Source organism: Cnephaeus nilssonii (assembly GCF_951640355.1).
Source record: "Cnephaeus nilssonii genome assembly, chromosome: 19".
In the NCBI taxonomy this organism is placed as follows: domain Eukaryota; kingdom Metazoa; phylum Chordata; class Mammalia; order Chiroptera; family Vespertilionidae; genus Cnephaeus; species Cnephaeus nilssonii.
Genome location: NC_137090.1, coordinates 32724620 through 32743642, shown reverse-complemented (window position 1 = coordinate 32743642; position 19023 = coordinate 32724620). Strand labels below are relative to the sequence as shown.

Here is a 19023-nt window from a genome sequence, read left to right as displayed (position 1 = left end):
CCATTGCCCTTCTGGGCCAGGAATCTCCGCTCCTGACGTGAGCTGGGATGCGTGCTCTTAGGGTCTGTAGGGAAACTCAGGCCCTTGAGGGACTAGTGTTCTCTGCTTTCTCTGCTCCTCAGCAGCCCACCCTGAGCCACCCTGTGCAGTCAGCTCGCCTGGCTCTGTGGGGCCTGCCCGCTCTGGAACGAGGGCTCCCACTCTAGCTTGGGGCCACCATCATGTCCTCCCATCACTCCTCTCCCTCCACGGCTGCTATGAGACCCTAGGAACCTCTCGTGCAGGGTCTGACCCCTCTGGGGTCATTCATGCTCAGCCCTGCCCACTGTTTCCCGGGGTGGGGGGGATTCAGGAGGAAAGGGGCTGCCTGGCCCCAGACACTGGGGACTGACGGGGCTCTGTCCCCACGGTTCTCCAGTTAAAACAAATGGAAGTGCAGCTTGAGGAGGAATATGAGGACAAGCAGAAGGTGCTGCGAGAGAAGCGGGAACTGGAGAGCAAGCTCGCCACGCTCAGTGACCAGGTGAGCGGAGACTGCTGGCTGGGGCCTGGCCACCTGCCTGCCTCATCCAGACTTAGGGATGGGACTCTGGCCGGGGGTCAGAGTGCAATGGGCAGAGGTCAGAGGTCTGGGAACATGGAGGGCGGTGCTGGGATCTGTGGAGCCCGCTGCCATCACGTGTAGAATGGGGGTGATCATCCTGCATTGCACACACAGGCTTTTCTCACCGGCCGGCGTGACCCTGGCACTTCCACTGTCGTCGCTTATTAGGGGGACTCAGAATGAGAGCCAGGGTGCGGCGTGAGCTCGGGGAAGACAGGAGGGGGCCCTGTGGGAGAGCCCAGAGCCTCAACTTCTGGTGCCCACCCAGGTGAGCCAGCGGGACTTTGAGTCAGAGAAGCGGCTCCGGAAAGACCTGAAGCGCACCAAGGCCCTGTTGGCTGACGCCCAGATCATGCTGGACCACCTGAAGAACAACGCGCCCAGCAAGAGGGAGATCGCCCAGCTGAAGAACCAGGTATCGGCTGCAGAGAGGACGCGGTCAGCTCTCAGGGCAGCTGGGCTTGCTTCCCAGTGTTCCTTCTCTCCCTCGCGTCCCTCTCCGTGGTTCTTGAGTCCTTGGGAAGGAAGGTGACAGGGAAGCGGGAGAAGCCACTTGTAAGAGCCATGCTCCCCGGGGTCTCTGCATGCCGCCTAGCATGACTGCCAAGCCCCGGGCTGCTGGGGGTGGGCCCGGTACCCAGCCCCGTCACGGGAGGAGATGCCTGTGCACACACCTCAGCACCCTGAGGTGTACACGGAGGAGGAAAGGAGAGTGCCTGGGGTCCCTCTCCCCGGTGAGCACCCTGCATAGCCCTCCTGCCCCCAGGGAATGGCTGACGTCTCTCCCTGGGGCGGGGGTGGCTCTGTGTCCAGCTGGAGGAGTCCGAGTTCACCTGCGCAGCCGCCGTGAAAGCACGCAAAGCAATGGAGGTGGAGATCGAAGACCTGCACCTGCAGATTGATGACATCGCCAAAGCCAAGACAGCGGTGAGGAGCCGGGGTGTGCAGGCCGGGCTGAGGGGGAATAGAGCTGTGACAGCGGCTGCCTTCACCCCAAACAGGGACCCTTCCCCGGCCAGGTCCCGTCATGCCAGGACGTTCTGCAGGGAGAGCAGGCCTTCCTCGCCCCCCACCCCCATCTCCCCCACGAACAGCAGAGGCCCGCCAGGGGGCGAGGTGAAAGGGAGCCAGCCAGGGCCCCTCTCCCTGTGTAACCACCTGCCTGTGAGAGCTTGGCTGCAGGCCCCAACACCATTAATAAAAGCCGCTAATGTGGCTGAGGGATGTAAGCAGGTGCCTAGAGATTAGCAGAAGCACCGATAAGGGGATGGGATGGCTCGTTTCCCTCCCCTTCCCCTGGCCAGCCCACTGACAAGCCCAAGCGGCAGCTAATTAGCACTCTTATTTAATGCCTCCCTTTTAATTCCCCACCTCTCCCACGGCCCATGCAAAGCTGGACGAGAATTCATTACTGGGATGTGGCCACCGGTACTAGGGTACTATCTCCAGCAGGGAACGGGGCAGGGGTGGAGGCTGGGCTTGGCTCCACAACCCCATAGCTAGCCACCCGGCTACCAGTGCCAATCTTCCAGGCTTGATTTATCCCCATGACATTTGTGCTTTTCAGCAGTTTTCAGGTGAGTAATTCAAATTCCTTAATTGTGTTAAAAAAGGCTGTTATAAAATTACCATTTTATTTAAATCCGAGTTAATAAATTTCTTGGCAGAGGCTTCCCCAGCTCCCCACAGCCCGGTAACAAGATGGATGGGGCCGAGAAGGAGCCAACGCAGTCATTTTGGTTTGGAATTACAGGCTAATAGATTCATTCATTTCCTGAAGCTGCTGTTGGCTGTCTCTTCCCCGCCCCCGACGAGTGGACTGGCTGTCCACTGGAGCAGGCAGTCCCTGGGGAAACAAGAGCTCCAAGGATTTGAGGGGTCCTTCCTGGGACCTGAAGGGGGCAGAGGGCAGGAAGGTTAGGGCCTAGACTGCTAAGTGCTAGGGTGCTGGGCCGCTTGTTCCGGGCAGATCTTTTCTGCCTTTTTATTAGCCTCCAGAGAGCTGCCAGGAAGCAGCTGTCACTTAGCTCAGGGTAGGCCTGAGCTGCAAAGACAGCCCTTTCCCTCATCTCCCCGCCCCAGAGCCGGACAGGCAGCTCCCTGATGGTGCTGGTCCTGGAACCCACTCCAGCAGGTGGACCTGGCCTCAGGCATCACCACGCCCCTCCCACTGAAGGTGACATGGGGATGATTCCGACTCACACTCAGACTGAGGCCCTCTGATCTGTCTTTGTTTCTGTCCAGCTGGAGGAGCAGCTGAGCCGCCTTCAGCGTGAGAAGAACGAGATCCAGAACCGGCTGGAGGAGGATCAGGAAGACATGAATGAGCTGATGAAGAAGCACAAGGCAGCTGTGGCTCAGGTACCCTGCCCGGGAGTGCCCACCACACCCTGCGCCCCAGACACTGACCTCCTCAAAGGTCCCCAGCGCAGCGGCATCTTTGGGGCGGTTGCACTGCCTGCGGTCCCGGGCAAGCAGAGTAGGGTGGAGTGGGGTACATTTGAGGGTTATGGAGGATCCTGCTTCAGCACACTCCTTTCCCAGGCCTCCCGGGACCTGGCTCAGATGAATGACCTCCAGGCTCAGCTAGAAGAAGCCAACAAGGAGAAGCAAGAGCTGCAGGAGAAGGTGGGTACCGGGGTCTGCCTTGGTAGAGAGGGGGTGCCCAGATCACCATACGTTGGGATGAAGCCCCACGCTCACGGGATAGCAAGCACTTCCCTCTGCCGTCAGCGATCCACGGAGCAGTGTCGGGTGCAGAGAGCTAGGCTTGGAGCCACGTCGCCATAGCAGACACTTTGGCTTCGGCTGCCTCATTTCACGTTTCTATTCCCTCCCTGGTCCCCGGCTTTCTCCTTTCTCTCCAAAGGGCTCAATCTGTGCCAGTGCTGGGCCAGGTGGGGGGTGCCTCTGGCTCAGGGCCCCATTCTTCCACCTCCCCTGTGCATCCCTCCCTCCCTCAGCCTTCTGGTCACCATGGTGATCTTTCCAGCCCCAGACTCTGCCCCCTCCCTTGTGGGCTCAGTTCTTTCTTCTCCTCCTGCTTCCCACCCCCAGCTACAAGCCCTCCAGAGCCAAGTGGAGTTCCTAGAGCAGTCCATGGTGGACAAGTCCCTGGTGAGCAGACAGGAAGCCAAGATCCGAGAGCTGGAGACACGCCTGGAGTTCGAAAGGACCCAAGTGAAGCGGCTGGAGGTGGGTGCACACTTCTCCTGGTCCGCAGAGACCAGGCAGCGCTGCCCTTGTAGCTAGAGCCACACGTGCTGAGCAGGGCTGGGCAGACCCGTGCCTGCTCCTCAGAGGCCGCTGCCAAGCTGCCAGGCCAGCTGACAGGGCGGTGCCTTCTCCCCTGCCCGCCTGGCCTGTTCTCTGGGCACCGCGGAGCCTGCCTGCTTTACATTCTGTTTTCGTGCTTACTTTCTGCCAAGGGACCAGAGCAGCTTAGCTTTTCGTCTTCATATTTTCCTCCACCATGAGCTCCCCCCGCAGGTCCGCCTCACTCGCTCTCTGGCAGGGTCATAAATATGCAGTGAATGGCGCCACTTCTATGAGGCTGAAGTCTGTTCTCTCATCTCGCTGCTCTCTCTTTCTCTCCCTTCCCTTTTTTTTTACTCCCTTTTCCCCTCACTTCTTCCCACCCTTCTCGTCGCTGCTTTTTCTCCTCTCATCATTTTTTCTCCATTTTGGCCCCATTCTTCTTCTCTTTGTATTTCTCTTCTCCCTAATCTTATTCCCCTTTCTTACCCTCTTCCTGTTTTTTCCCTTCCGCCCCTCCCATTCCTCCTCTCTCTCTATTTTTCATTTTCTTCCCTTTAACCCTTCTCCTTTTTCTGTTCACCTCTTTTCTTTTTTTCTCTCTCTCCTTCCTCTCAACTGTAATCTCCATCAATCCTTTCTGTTCAATGTCCCGGAGCCAGCATGCTCCAGCTCCCTCCCTTTCCGGCTGAGTGGGTAGGAAGAAAAAGAGGCAGGCAGCGTTCTCTCTCCGGGTTTCCACCCCTCTCGCCCTGTTTTTACGTTCTCGTCCTTCTCGAGCTTGTAGACCCATGTCTAAGCACCCACGTTTCTCCATGAGAACTGTGTTCACGGGTGTGGGTGCTGAGGAGCACCCCTGCCACCTTCCATCAACCCCTCATCGGTGGAGCAGGCTCTAGGGAGGGGATGGGAACAGTGGCTGTGGGGCTGGCGGTGGGCATGGAGGGTGCCCTTGACCTAGGAAGAGAATATGGCTGAACCTCCCGAGATGGGGTCACAGCCCACAGGAGAGCTAGAGAGAGTTAGAAGAGACGTAATCATAGTTCATGTTCTGCCTTCACACGCAGGAAGGGTTAGGTAGGCTGCCTAAGGTCACAAAGCTGTCAAGGGCAGACGAGGCCCTGGTCTGGTGGATATAGGACAGACCTACTATATTTGTCTCCTTTTCTCGTGGGCCCCAGCCCCTTTCCTCAGCTCTCTTTCATTTTCCCTTCTGCTCAGAAAGGCAATATTGTGGTTTAGACGCACAGAATAGTAAACACAAAACGGCCCTTAGAGATCACGTAGCCTCACACCGTTATTTTACAGACACAGAGACTGAGAGGGGGGCTGAGAGGCGGCGGCCCCGTGGCAGGCAGAGAGGAACCAGGGTCCTTCCCTCACCCTCTGCCCAATCTCCAGGCCATCTCTTGCTCAGCATCCTGTGGCCCAGCAGGAGTCAATGTGTTCATGTTCCTGGGGGAAGAGATGCATCGGGCTTAGAGGGATGGCTTTGTGCTAGGAATCTGATGACTGCTAAGTCTCCTCCTAATCTGGGAATTCTCAGCAAAGCCATTGACCTCTGAGCTCGGGATGTAGCTTTTGGTGCTTCTGGGTTCCGGGTCTCTGAGGGAAGCCTGCTGCTCGCGGAGGCCCCACACGTGCTGTCCACGTGGACAGGCGCAGGGTAGGCAGCCCTCGGTAGCGAGAATGATGCTGCTAGCACCTGTCAGCTTCCAGAGTGCCTTCCCCTACTTTACCTTCCTCGGCCCTTAAACGACCCATGGGGTCTAGGTGCTATTCTCCCGTTTTACAGAAAGGCAAAGGAGGCTGCCTCACAGGGCTTTATTGCTTGCCCACCCCTGAGTGGTGGAGCCGGAGTGGACCCCACGCCTCCTGACTCCGGAGTTCCGCCACAGCCCCCTCTCTGCCTGGCTGATGGGCCCCTCTTCCCGCCTCCCTGTCCAGAGCCTGGCGAGCCGGCTCAAGGAGAACATGGAGAAGCTGACTGAGGAGCGGGATCAGCGCACAGCAGCTGAGAACCGGGAGAAGGAGCAGAACAAGAGGCTGCAGCGGCAGCTCCGGGACACCAAGGAGGAGATGGGCGAGCTGGCCAGGAAGGAGGCGGAGGCAAGCCGCAAGAAGCACGAACTGGTAAGGCACCCACCCTGGGGCCCCAAGCTGGCAGCTCTCTGGTGGGCTGGGGAGGGTTCCAAAGAAACCATGGTTTAGAGAATTAAGAGGACAGTCCAGGAAGACCTGAGGGCAGGCCAGAGGCCAAGGGTGGTCCTGGAGTCTCCATCAGGCGAGACTAGGCGCAACAGCCCAGCAATACCAAAGCCAAAAAAAAAAAAAAAAAAAAAAAAAAAAGCCCTGTAGACTTGCACCCATGTAGCTCCTGCCTGGCTGGGCGAGCCTGGAAGTAGGCTTTCTCTGGGGCAGCTGGACGAGAGACTAGCCCTCCTGTGGACTGGACTCCCCGCTTTCCCTCCTAGGAAATGGATCTGGAGAGTCTGGAGGCTGCTAACCAGAGCCTGCAGGCCGATCTAAAACTGGCATTCAAGCGCATCGGGGACCTGCAGGCCGCCATTGAGGATGAGATGGAGAGCGATGAGAATGAGGACCTCATCAACAGGTAAGAGGGGCCTCTGGGGCAGCTTCAGACAGCACGGAGGCCCTCTCGACCGCCTCTGGGCCCGGCCACCAGCCTCCCTCCCCTCATTGCCAGACCCCAGCACGGGCCTGCCCTGCAGCAGCCGAGGGCAGAACAGGTGCTGCCTGGGTGAGACTCCTCCCCTCATCCTCGCTGTCCTCCCTCCCCAGGCCTCCCCGGACCTGGCTGTCTGGCTCTGCCTGTTTGGGATGAGTTATTCCCCCGTTTAGCTGCATTTCCGATGGCGCCTGCCCGGCTCTGGGGAGAGCAGAGATTTAAGGGCCGTGGTGCCTTGTTACCATGCCAGAGGTTTTCTCTCATAAAACCCACCCGAGGAATGGTTTAGGAGAGACAGAGAGATTTGTAGTCTGAGGCTGGGGAGGAAGTCATGAGGCAGGCAGACCGGCAGTCCAGGGCGTGGGGGTGGTCAGGCCCTGGAGAGGCTCCCAAGGCTGCCCTGAGCAGAGTCCCCAAAGCTGCCCCCTTCCTGCCTGAGGGCCAGGGCCGCATCCTGCCGGCAGGCCTCGGGAGCCTGCTCCTTCGTGTCAGGGGAACGGTGCCCAGACCGCCCTCTGAGGGCAGGACCGTCGCTCCTCCTGCCCTCTGGTCTCAGCCCACCAGCGCCGCCTCTTGCTGAGGAAAGAGGGGTCCTCGGCTGAGGGGTCCCGCCTTTGTTGGCCTGCTGATGTTTTCGTCTTCTTCTGGCCCCCTGCCCACCATTTTCTTTCTGTTTCCAGTTTGCAGGACATGGTGACAAAATATCAGAAAAGAAAAAATAAACCGTGAGGACTGGAGCGCATGCGCTCTCTGCCTCTCCTGGCGTGGTGTCTAACCGCCCCTAACACTGGCCCCCGGTTGGCCTGCTGCATGACGCATGGGGACACACCGCCTCTCGCATCTCCTCTGAGCTAGGCTCTCACGCTAACACCGCTGACTCTGTCCTGAGGGGAAGGCAGGGCGACAGGCTGGGCTGCGCGGGAGGCGACGAGGTGCGCTCCCCCAGGAAGGCTCGCCCGCCCGCCCTGGCGGGCAGGATGGGGGCTCCATCAGCAAGGAGAGCTCAGCCTCAGGAGGTGGTACCCACAGTCTGCCTTCCTGAGCTCCAGCCCTCTCCTCCCTCAGAAACCAAGTGCCGCCGCCTCCCCAGCCGATTTCTCTGGGGAAAAGTCTGTTTGGGATGGGTTTGTCCACATCCTTGGGCTCCTTTGGAGCCCTGAGCCGCCTGAGAGAAGCGGGTATGTTTCGTTTTGAAAGGTCTGCCACCTCCGTTGGCCGACAAGGGCAGGAGGTGAGGGGCGTCTCGCAGTCACTTGTTTGGAGAAAGCATTCAGGCAGCTAATCGCGGCCGCTCTGCCGTGGCTGGGGAAGGGACACAGCCAGATGTGTTTACTTTACTCCCTGCAGGCGCACGGGGCAGAGGGAGGCCCCGGGCCTTGAGCTGGTGGCAGGAAGCCCAGGATGTCCACCCGCTCATCATTTCCTTCGCTCTGGGTGGGAGCCGGACAGCAGGTGCAGATGCGCAGGCCTTCAGGGGGACCCGGGCGACCCTCCGCCAAGTTCAGCCGGGCCGTTTTGGGGGAGATGGTTCCTTTCGCGGGGCGTTGGGTTTCCTCCCCCACTCCCTCTCGCCTGGCAGGCCTCCTGCCCTGGCCAGGATGGGCTGGCGGCAGCGCAAAGGACTTCGTGAGCTAATGATAAATGTAATAGTGTGTAACAGTGATAGAGGGCCGCTGGAGCCCGGTTGTCACACACAATTAATATCCCCCGCCGTTCTGTCTCCGTTTGTTTGTTCCCCCGCGATTCGGCTCCCAGTTAACTAATAGCACATGAGCCTGGACATAAATTGTATTTGACACGAGGTTTAATTCCAACCATTTAAAATTTCAACTGCCCCCTGAGCCTGCCTGCCCCTGGAGTTTGTTTACGGGCTTGATTATTTAAGGAAAAGAACCCAAACATCATCTATATGCTTGAAACTAAAGGGAAGGCGAGGGCAGGCAGGCCAGCTTCTCCACCGACTCGTCGCTCTGAATGTGAGGAGGAAAATTCGTATTCTGGGCCCATGGCCTCTGTCCCCTGTGTGTACCAGCCCCGCCATCCTTGGGCTGTAGGAGCTTCAAGGACTGATAAAATGTGCATTTAAGATCATATTCTACATCATTGCCAGGCACAACACATGGGTGCTTACACACACACACACACACACACACACACACACACACACACACCAGCGGGCACTCACGCAGGCGCACAAGGGCCTGCGGTCCGGGCTGGGTTCCCGCTGATGGCAGCGAGGTGATGTGGCTCCTTCCTCAGCAGCTCTGGGCCTCAGCTCCAAGTTATCGAGCGAGCGTGCTAAGGCGGGCAGAAAAATAATGTTTCGATTTACTTAGAGATACAGTTGTTATTGCCATAACCTTAATGAAAGCAGTAAACAGCGTGGTATTAAGGGAGATTTATACAGAAACGCTTTTAACATGTAGACATAGATTTTGCGATGCATACAGCACCTCCTTTCTAAAGGCAATCAATATGGTTATGAACGGCGGTGATAAATTACCCGCTGTGAAGCTGGAGGAGGAGGTTTTCTGCGCGGGCGTATAAATCAGGCGGTATTGGCATTCCGTGGGGCCCTTGCACCACAGTAAATCTGCTGGGCTCGGACGGGCACGGGGCTTCTTGCATTAGTGGTTTCGGGGCTGTCTGCTAAACTCCTGTTTACCCGGGGCATCAGCCAGCCTCGTCTTTGTTATAATTCTGTATTTGACGGAAGCCCATAAAATATGCCTTTTTATTCCCCTCCCCACGAGTCATGCTCTCTCACAGTCCCCAGCATAGAGTCTGGTGGTTTCGTGTGTGTGTGTGTGTGTGTGTGTGTGTGTGTGTACGTGTGTGTGTACACGCATGCATGCACACGCACACACGCCTGTGTGGCTATTTATTCAAGAACATAATTCAGGAACAGGGCTGCTCCTGTTGACACAGATGAAAGGAAATTTATATCAAGGAGAAATCCTAGCATATCCGTAGCAGGGGAACGTGACAAGCAGACATTTCGCAGAATCCTAGAAGCGTTCTCACTCAGAAGCTGTCTCCAAGCCCCTGCTGCTCTGTGAGGGGTCGCCGTGACTCCAGCCTCAGAGTTTGACTCCTTTGGGCTTTCCTGCAAGTAGAGAGGGCCCAGGCCAGCTTGGCCAAAAGAAGCACTGAGGGGCAAGCGCTGGAGGCTGTCTGAGGGGCGGGAGAGGAGACTTGGAGAGACAGAGCCCTGGTCTGGGACTTTCTGGGTCCGACTGGATCTCCAGGGTGCAACTTAAATCCTGAAGTTGCCGCCAGCTCCTTGGGAAATGCTGCTGTCCCCTCCTTTTCCTTTCTATTTCCTAAGGGCCAGGGCAGTCGGATGGGTCTGGGATATGGCCTCGAGGGCCCAGTTTAGCATTGCCATCAGCTAAGGAGACTCCCGGTTCAAGCTAACTTAAAGTCACAAAGAATCCCTTCTCTTTCCTGCCCCATGGCCAGCAGCCCAGCTCTTGCAATGAAGGCACGGAAAATTACAGCAGCTATAGCCGCATTCTGGGGAGTGGGTAGGTAAGAAATAGCAGAATAGGCCTCGGGGAGTCACTGACGGGCCCAGGACTCCTCTTTGTAACCAAGAGCCCTTCAGGTGTAATTGATGAACGGAAGGTCTCCTTGTCCTTCTCACTGGGCTGGTTTGCTGAACTGTCACACAGAGGGGAATGGAGGTGCCCCCGAGCTCCGCAGGGTCTCGGTGGCTGTCACACAGTGCGGCCCGCTGCGTGGGGCCAGGGTTCTGATGGACGGTGCGCTCTGTCTAACCTCTCTGTTCTCCCTGACTCACTGATGCGCATGCCAGCCTGCACCCCACCCCCCGCCCAAGACACGCCTGCTGCCCCTTCAGCGCTCCCTGGGGGGCGGGCAGCAGGTGATCACCTAGCTCCCCAGCCTCGCCTACCCTTCTGCTCCTCATCCCATAGCGAGGGCGACTCAGATGTGGACTCGGAGCTGGAGGACCGGGTCGACGGGGTCAAGTCGTGGTTGTCGAAAAACAAGGGGCCCTCTTCCAAGGCAACTTCCGACGACGGCAGCTTGAAGAGTTCCAGGTGAGCCAGTGGCCCTGAGCGGGGAGGAAAAGGAGCCACCCGCGCCCCAGGCCAGGGGAGCAGTATGCCTTTATCCCAGAGAGGTCGGCCTCACGCCACCTGCGTCTGTGGCGTGGCATGAGGGCGAGGGGCCCCGGTGCCCCCCACATGTGCAATGAGCACAGGAGGCTCGGTTTCTCCGTAGTCAGAGTCTGTGGTGCCCTTATTACCCCCGGTCGTACTTCCCTACGGGGCTCAGGGCTGTGGTTTGGTGGAGGTTTAACTTCACCCCCACTTACTCTTCCAACGAATGTTGATGGAACTGCCTGATGTTTGGGCCGTTGGAGATCTTAACAGGAGCAGCTGCGGCAGAGGCACTGGTTCGGCCTCCCCTGTCACAGCTACAGACACAGGGCCCTCTTTCTCTGTGCATTCTCTCCTTCCTCTAACCTTTTCACTGCCCCCCCCCGCCCCCCATGCTTCTGTTCACACCCATGGTGGGGGGCAGGTAGGCTTGCTCCCCTATTTTCTAGCCCATTCACAGCCTCCTGATCAGACAGCTACTTCTGGTATCCAGGGGTCTGCCTTCCCCATCCCTCACCGGCCAGCCGGCATGGCAGTAGGGAGAGCCGTCCTCTGCTCCCACCCTGCCTGTGCCCACTTCCCCCCTCCTCCCCAACGCAGAGCCAGCTCCTCCCACCCCCTTCCAGGACAGCAGGTGGGCTGGGCAGAAAAAGGAATCCCTCTTCTCCTCCAGCTCTCCTGAGGCCCCCTTCCCAAGCCCAGCCCCTCACCCCAAGCACCCCGTGGCCCCCTCTAATTGATTTAATTTATTCGGCCGAACAGCATTTTGTTATTGCAGATAACGCTGCCTTCCCCGCCCCACTGCCATTCACCACGGCGTGGCACGAGGCTCCAGGTAGTTGACAATGAAATAAATTGAACTAAACGTTTTAGAGGGGGAAAAGTGATGAAATAGAACAATAGTCTAATTTACATGACATTCTCCATGAAGCTATTTTCACTGACGCAAATTATTTTGCTTCATTTCCTCCGACGCTCTCACCGCCACTTTGCCAGGGCTGCTGCCGATTTCTCTCCTCCTCCTTCCTCCTCCCTCCTCCTGTGTCTGTATTCTCTAGGTTTAATGCTTGTTTCTCTCTCTCTCTCTCTCTCTCTCTCTCTCTCTCTCTCTCTCTCTCTCTCTCTCTCTCTCTTTGTGCCCTTAATCCACTATGGGTTCTCTCTTCCCCGGTCGCACCTCCTCCCTCAGAACGGCCCTCTGCGCCCTCGGGAAGGAGGGCAAGGAGGGCAAGGGGGTGGAGGAGAGGCCGGCCTCTGCGCTGAGCTCCCTGAGCTACCGGAAGAGGCTCACCCTGAAGGACTCCATCGGGGGCACTGGGGATGCAGAGTCGCTCTTCACCACCCTGAGCGAGCGAGCCGCCTCCCCCGAGAGGCCCCCGCGGAAGGCCCGCCCGAGCCCCAGGGTGGAACCAGGCCCGGGCAGGAAGTCCGAGGAGCCAGATGAGCGTGGCTCCATCTTCTCCGAGATCGGGAGCCGGGCCAGCCGGGGGCTGGAGAAGCGGTGGGGCTCGGACTTTGACGGGGCCTCGACCGTCTCTGCCCCTGTCAGCCGGGCCTCCTCAGCCACACGGGGCGGCTCGGGCGAAGACGGGGCCCGCTCCTCCATGAGCATCTCCCTGTCGGGCTCCCCCAGCTCCCGCCGCAGCACCTCCCGGCTGGACAGCCTGTCCAGGACCCTCAGCCCTTCCTTGAGCCGGGCCTCGGGCCTCGGCCGGGAAAGCCCCGACTCCCGCCGGTCCCTGGGCCGGGGCTGCCTGGACGAGTGGGATGACGGGGCCAGCGTGGCCCTGAGCGAGGCGCACTCCCAGTACAGCCACCCGGCGCTGGCCCGCAGCCTGTCGGTGCCGCCGCAGCCACGCATCTCAGCCTCCGCCACCGAGGAGCCTCTGGGCTCCGGCATCCGCCCCGTCAGCCGGCACTCCTACCTGGACCCAGACCTGGAGGCCGCCATCAATGAGGTGTTGAGCTACAAACCCGTCCCGTTCCAGCGGACCAGCCTGGAGCCCGACTCCGAGGACGACCGGAAGAGCATCCAGAGCGCCCGGAGCGCCCAACTGGAGGCCCCCGAGCGGGGCACCAGCATCCGCCGCTCGGCCTCTGCGGCCGATGTCTCTCGGTCCCGGTCCCGCAGCAGCCGCAAGAGCCGGAGCAAGAGCCGGCGCAAGAGAAGGAGCAGCTCCAGCTCCAGCTCCAGCTCCGAGGATTCCTCAGAGCACCGGCGGCGGAAGAAGGGGCGCTCTCGAAAGAGCAAGAAGAAGTCCAAATCGAGGAGAAAGAGAACGGAGTCGGAGTCGGAGTCGGAGTCGGAGTCCTCATCATCCAGTGGCTCTACGGTCTCAGGCCACAGCCGCTCCAGCGTGAAGAAGGGACCAGCCGTGGAAAAGGAGGAGGCTGGGCAGGCGCACCCGCCGTCGCGGAAGGAGGAGAAGAAGCGTAAGAAAGAGGTGGACAGCCTGATGATGCGGTACCTGTACCGGCCCGAGAGCGACTAGTGCAGTAGGTGGCACCTGGCGTGGAGTGCAGCATGGCGTGTGCCACTCGGTGTGAACTAACGTGCTCCCGCCACCGCCTAGGCCCTCCTGCGTTCCCCTCGGGCAGGCCTGGCCTCAGAGAGCCTCCTGGCTACCCAGAGAGCAGAGGCCAGCTCAGCTGGTTAGTCATTCGGAGCCCTGAGCCCAGTCAGCTGAACGTGCCGATGATGTCCATCACAGCTCCCACTTACCGTGTCCTCCCCTGGGCCAGGCACCCTCCTAGATGCCTTGCACCTTGTATTCACTTAATCCTCACACTGACCCCATAGTAAAGGTCTGATTAGCCCCAGTTTCTAGGAGAGGGAGCTGGGGCTCAGGGAAGTTGAGTCACTTGCCAAGGTCACGCAGCCAGGAAGTGATATTGCCAGGATCTGAATGGAGGCTCTTCAGCTTGTCCTCACTCCTCCGTACAGCCCGAGGCAGAGCACACGGGCCACGTGTTTACCTGGCAGCACACCTATGGGAGCTCTCGTCTGTGGCCCCTGCAGGCTAGGCCCACCCTGGCTTACCCCCTGGTATGGATTGGTGCATTAGTGGCCACCAGCTCTCATGGGGCTTTTTGCTCAGCTATCCCCTGCCCTGCAATGCCACCTACCTCCCTGGCATGGATCTCAAGCCAAGGAGTGCAAGGTGCACTCCCACCCCCATAGTTCTGCACCCTGCAGCAGACCCGGCGATGCCTGACTCTCTCCCCACCCCTCCCACCTGAAGCCCACGCATGGGCGTCACCTGATCTCCGCTCATCTTGTGAAGTTTCAATGAATAGAAATTAGCAGCTGCTGAGTGACAGCCCCCTCCCGGCTTTCCTGCCTCCCCTGTCTTCTCCCCGTGGGGAGGGAGAGCTAGCAGTCAGGCCCTCTCTGCCCACACCCCCACCTCGGAAGGAAGGCAGAGACTGACTCATTGGAATCCCATTGTTGCCCGTTCCCCTGGCGGGTGGTGACATTTGGATCGCCCTGCCTGTGTGAAGCTGGTTCCGGCATGGCTCCCTCCCGGGGCAAGCTTGCTGCTTCCCAGGAGGTCTGGCCCCAGAGCGCAGCCCCCTGAGGCACGGGCGTGTGTTTCCTGGATGCATGAACTAACACATACCTGTCGCATGCGTGTGGGCTTGTGCAGTGGAGCAGCTGACAAGTACCCTGGCTTTGCCCCTTTCATACCGAAGGGACCAAGTTTGGTTTTAAGGAATGGAGCAAGTGGACGTGAATGGTACCCAAAGCTGTTTGGAGATGGGTGACGGGATGGGATCGGGGGGGATGGGATGGGATGGGGAAGATGGAACTTGAACCCAACCAGGCTCATGGCCAACTCAGACTCCTTGGGCCCTGGGCTGCTCTGAAACCAAGCCCTTGGGCTCAGCACTGCTCGGTCGCTTCCCCCAGGTGGCAGGGGGTTGTAGGTGCTCTGGGAAGAGCGGGAAGTGTCTCAGTTGCACTGGGGAGCATGACAGCTCCATAGTGAGGAAGGACAGGAGTCATACTATGTCTGCCACCTCAGCCGCCCCGGGGGCGCCTGCTGCCCCAGCACAGGAAGGCAGCTGATGGGCCGCGGAGGGAGGTGCGGAAAGCAGAGCGGGCCAGGCCCCTCTGAGCACTGCACCTGCAGAGGGAGGCCATCCCACACTGACCAACAGTGTGGATTTCAGACTCCAGCGGGTGCTCTCAGCCCATCGTCACCCTTGACTCCACCACCAACAAGAACAAAAACACAGAAAGCCTGTTTCTTCCCCCAGCCACAGCGCAGTTCCTCTTCTCCACCAGGAAAACAGGAGTAGTTCTGAAACCCTACACACCACCACCTCCGTGGAGGATTGTATTCACTGCGGGGAGAGCGGGCACCAAGCCATCAGCCAGCCAACCAATACAGAGCCGGCGAGGCAAGGGCCAGGCGAGGGAGGACCTAGTTGGACTCAGCATGTCCTGGCTTTGGGTGGATAAACTGCCAAGAGTCGGGGGCGGAGGCAGAGTGGTGGCTTAGCTTCCCATCTGGCGATGGGGACCAGCGAGAATTCAGAACACGAATGCATCGCGTCGTAGCGAAGGCAAGGGGAGGAGGCTGCCACCCCGGGCTCGCCCAGCAGGAATTAGCTTATGTACCAAATTGTTTGTGACAGCGTTGAGCAGGAGACAGTGGCTTGTGAGGAGGAAAGCTTTTTAAACAATTTGGTTAAAATGTTCAAATTGCCAGCCCTGACTCTTGCCCTGAGGAGGGGGCTGGCTGCCTGCTGTAGGCTCTCTGACAGCTGTGGCCGTATAAGCCACGGAGGAGACTGGCTAAAGAGCACCCAGGGTAGGAGCCAGGGGGTCTTGTGGCTCCACAGAGCAGGGAAGAGAGGCATGGAGTTACACCCCGCCCCTCCCCCCCCCCCCCCCCCCCCCCCAGGCCAGCAATCGGATGGAACAGTGTTGAAACCTGGCTGTCATTTTGCCAGGGGCCTGCCTGGCCCGCACTGCAATGTGGGGGTGGGGGCTGCAGCCCCCTCTGAGAAGAGGTGAGAGTGGAAAGGAGCACCCCAGGCTCTCCAGCAGCACCCAGTTAGCATCCGGATGTCAGCCCTGGTATCTGCCTCGCCCCCACCTCTGCCCACCTCTGTCACCCTTTCACAAAGCCAGTCCTTCCCTTGCCGAGCAGCAGACCTTAGCATTGGATGCCCAGAAATTGTGTCTTTAAAAAAATTAAAATAAAACCCACTAATTTAGAATTCAAACAACCCAAAAGCTAAAATAACCCCAGTTTTTTTTCTACATTGCGTAGTCATCATTGGCCTTTATAATTTTGTCCCTGAGACACCCCAGAGTCCTTAAGTGCCTTTGGCCCATCAAAGTAAGACTCATTTGTGTTCAGGCTAGCTTGTATTAAATGTGTTTTGTGCTATTGTGATTCCGTTAAAAATGGTAATTCATTCATGAGAAATACGATAACTATTAAGCAGACTGCCCCATTCCTGAACCACTTTGCATAATTGAACATGTATTTTATCAGGCTGTTCCTTCTCCCCAGGGAGGGATAGAGAGAGAGCAAGAGAGCGTCCTGGCTTTACACACACCCCGGGCTCTCACCCGGGCCAGCGGGAGAAGTCCGGTTTGGTCGTGTTTTCTCCTCGGGTCACCCAATCTAGTGGCAAGGCTTTGAGGTCTAGGAGTCCCAGGCTGAAATTCACACACTGGCTATGTGACCTTGGGCAAGATGCTCCATCTCTTTGAACCAGCTTCCTCGTGGCATTGCAGGGGTTATTGTGACGATAACATAGCATATCCAGAGCGCCCAGGAGAGTGTTTCACATACAGGATGTCCTCCGTGGCCAAATCCTTTCTTCGCCGCAGAATGCAGTTCATCCACGCAGAGCTGCTGCTTGCTCCTTTGGCTTGGGGATAGAACTTTGAAAGGACTGGTAAACCAGGCCCCTCCTCAGATTCTGAGAGTCGTAGGCAGAGAGATCACGGAAGTCCTGTTCAGCCCAGGGGAAGCTCTCCAGGACCTGGAAGCAGGGCTGTGTCCCTGGCAGCACTGGGCAGGGACCCGCTGGGTGCAGGGCACTGGTAGGGGTGAAGCCACGCTGAGCTGCATTTTCTCCAAGAAGGTTGAAATCATAGTGCCCTTGAACTGGCAGAGGCAGTGGAGGTAGGGGGGTGGGGCAGGGGAAGGCTTTGGGAAAGAAAGAAAAGAAAAGGATACTGGACCTGGAAGATGAGGCTCCATCCTTGCTTGATGCCATGAGCCTGCTCCATTAGGGGTGATGCTGCTCAGCATCTTGGTGGGGGCGGATATAGGTGGAGGCTCTCAGTGGCCTGATGAGAGCCCTATGGGGTTGGGTTATGGTACCAAGAAAGGGGCATCTATGCCACCCTGAAACAGAGGTCTTGCCAGCTCCTACATCCTGAGTCTCCATTCCTTATGGTCGGTCGATGATGCCATGGTCAAGGGCAGACATTCTCACGGGCCTTAGGAAAACCTGATCAGGAGAAAGGGTTCGGATCTGGGAGTATTCAGTGGGTAAAGGCCCTCCTTCTTGGAATCTCTTCAGGAATAACTTTACCTGAGACAAGCTGTAGTCATGTGATCACCAGACCTTTAGTCTCCACATCAGTGTGGTCCATGGACTGCCTGCACCAGAATCTTCTGGAAAGGGAGTTGAAAATGCAGAATTCCTGGGTCCCACCCAAGGGCTAGCGAATCAGAATTTCTCAGGGGAGGGCCCAGGAGTCGGCAGCTGATTCTTATGCACTCAAGTTCTCTGACCCACTGCTCTACAGCATCGCTCTCATTGGAGTTTTCCAAGTTTTCAGAGTCAAGCCATGTGCTCCTTTCTCTTACTACTCTGAAGATCTTCTGGGGAAGCCAGGGAAGGTTTTTACTTCTCAATGTGTGGCTTTTAGGGAGGGCTATGACAGCTTTGGGGGGGTCTCCCCAGGACTAAAGGCTGTGGTGCTGAAGATTAGGAATATCATTCCTCTGTGACCTCATTCCTCTCTCCCTGCAGCCCCACCAGCTACTGGAAGTCCCTTGCCCCTGACCGGTCAGATGAAGAGCACGACCCTGTTGACAGCACCTCCAGGCCCCGACACTCCCACAGCTACCCGAGTGACAGCGACACAGAGGCCAAGCCAACGGAGACCGACGCGTAGCCTCCCACCCCATGGGCTGCTGCCGCCACGGCGCCTCTCCCAGGAAAGAGCGGGGCACAGGTCTCCCCACCCGACTGCTGATCGGCAGGAGACACACCTGACCCTCTGGGGTCAGGCTGTGGGGTCTGATGTCTCCACATGGAAGAGGTGGGGGAGGAGGAGTTTCTGATAAGAGAACTTTTTGCTCCTTCCGCCTCCAACATGCCACACGCTTGGCTTCGACCTTGGGCCACTGTGGGCAGTGGCAGGTGGCTTAGCACTGCATGGAGCCAGCAAGTTGACCTCCATCTCAGCCCTCTGCTCAGGGACGGTGGACAGCTCGCCTACTGGGACCTTCTCGGTTGCTGGGTCCATGGGGCGGAGTTGGGGGCTGGAACAGCAATTCCTTCCCCCTGGCTTGGGGTGAGGGCTTTCCCTTCTCAGTGCCTGCTGTCTTTTTACTTTTTAATTTAAATACCCAACCTCTCCATCACAGCTGCATCCCTGAGAGTGGCAGCTGGGGCCCCAGGACGACTAGGGAATTCCGTCTCCGTGTTCACTTCGGAGAGCAGCCCTTTCTCTGTGCAGCTGGAGAGATGGCTAAGCAGAGCTTCCAGGTGCTTCTGGGTTTGGACTGAGCAAACCTACATAGACAGGGGTGCGTATGTACCATCCGGAACATCCAGCCCCTCCTCCTCGTCAGCTCGTCAGTGTGTTAAGTACAGTGACCTATTTAAAAGTAAACCCATTCCACCTACGCCAGTTTGGGGCTTAACCAAGCACTGTCTCCCTCCCGCTCTGTCCAAGTTGCCTGGGCCATAAGCTCAACTTGAGAGGGAAGGCCTTGGGTTGAGGACTTGTGATCAGAAAAACTAAAGCTGCAAGTTTTGGTCAGTCCTGATATGTATTAGACACGGGTCCTCACCCTGTGTCCTGAGCCTAAGTCATTTTTCTTCTTCCAATTACCCTGTCCCCCCCACACCCCCGACACACAAACACTTATCCTAGACTTGACAACATGTGGCCTGACAGCCCCAGCCCCGACCCTAAAGGTCATCCCTCCAGCATCGTCAAACTTGGGGGCCCAAGGGCAGTGCCTGGCGCCGCTGCCATCTGCTGTCCCCTCGCCTCTCCTGCAATTGGTTTGTATTCATTGGGCTGTGCTCTCTCTTCCCTGATGACCTGATGTATGGAAATAAACGTCCTTTTCCTCCTG

General features: G+C 58.1%; 2 protein-coding genes across 16 annotated transcripts in view; both read left to right on the top strand.

The window, feature by feature from the left end:
• Positions 1–19023, top strand: part of MYO18A (myosin XVIIIA) — a 95627-nt gene extending 76604 nt beyond the window's left edge. For 10 of the 15 annotated variants that reach the window (XM_079799057.1, XM_079799058.1, XM_079799046.1 and 7 more), the window contains 11 exons: positions 419–523; positions 873–1019; positions 1418–1531; positions 2849–2965; positions 3149–3232; positions 3662–3799; positions 5807–5992; positions 6334–6473; positions 7229–7273; positions 10487–10612; positions 17684–19023. In XM_079799057.1, coding sequence (XP_079655183.1) covers positions 419–523; positions 873–1019; positions 1418–1531; positions 2849–2965; positions 3149–3232; positions 3662–3799; positions 5807–5992; positions 6334–6473; positions 7229–7273; positions 10487–10612; positions 17684–17828 — 1347 coding nt within the window. In that variant the 3' untranslated portion in view covers positions 17829–19023. Of the gene's footprint in view, positions 1–418; positions 524–872; positions 1020–1417; positions 1532–2848; positions 2966–3148; positions 3233–3661; positions 3800–5806; positions 5993–6333; positions 6474–7228; positions 7274–10486; positions 10613–11437; positions 11670–17683 lie in introns of those variants that run through there. The other 5 variants (XM_079799049.1, XM_079799050.1, XM_079799053.1 and 2 more) reach the window with 3 other exon arrangements.
• LOC307115694 (uncharacterized protein) lies at positions 11810–17639 on the top strand. The gene has a single exon (XM_079799059.1). The coding sequence runs from the start codon at positions 11827–11829 to the stop codon at positions 13165–13167; it is 1341 nt and encodes a 446-aa protein (XP_079655185.1). The 5' UTR covers positions 11810–11826; the 3' UTR covers positions 13168–17639.

Coding starts and splice junctions, on each gene's coding strand:
- LOC307115694 (XM_079799059.1), top strand. CDS start 11,827: ATGGGTTCTCTCTTCCCCGGTCGCACCTCCTCCCTCAGAACGGCCCTC.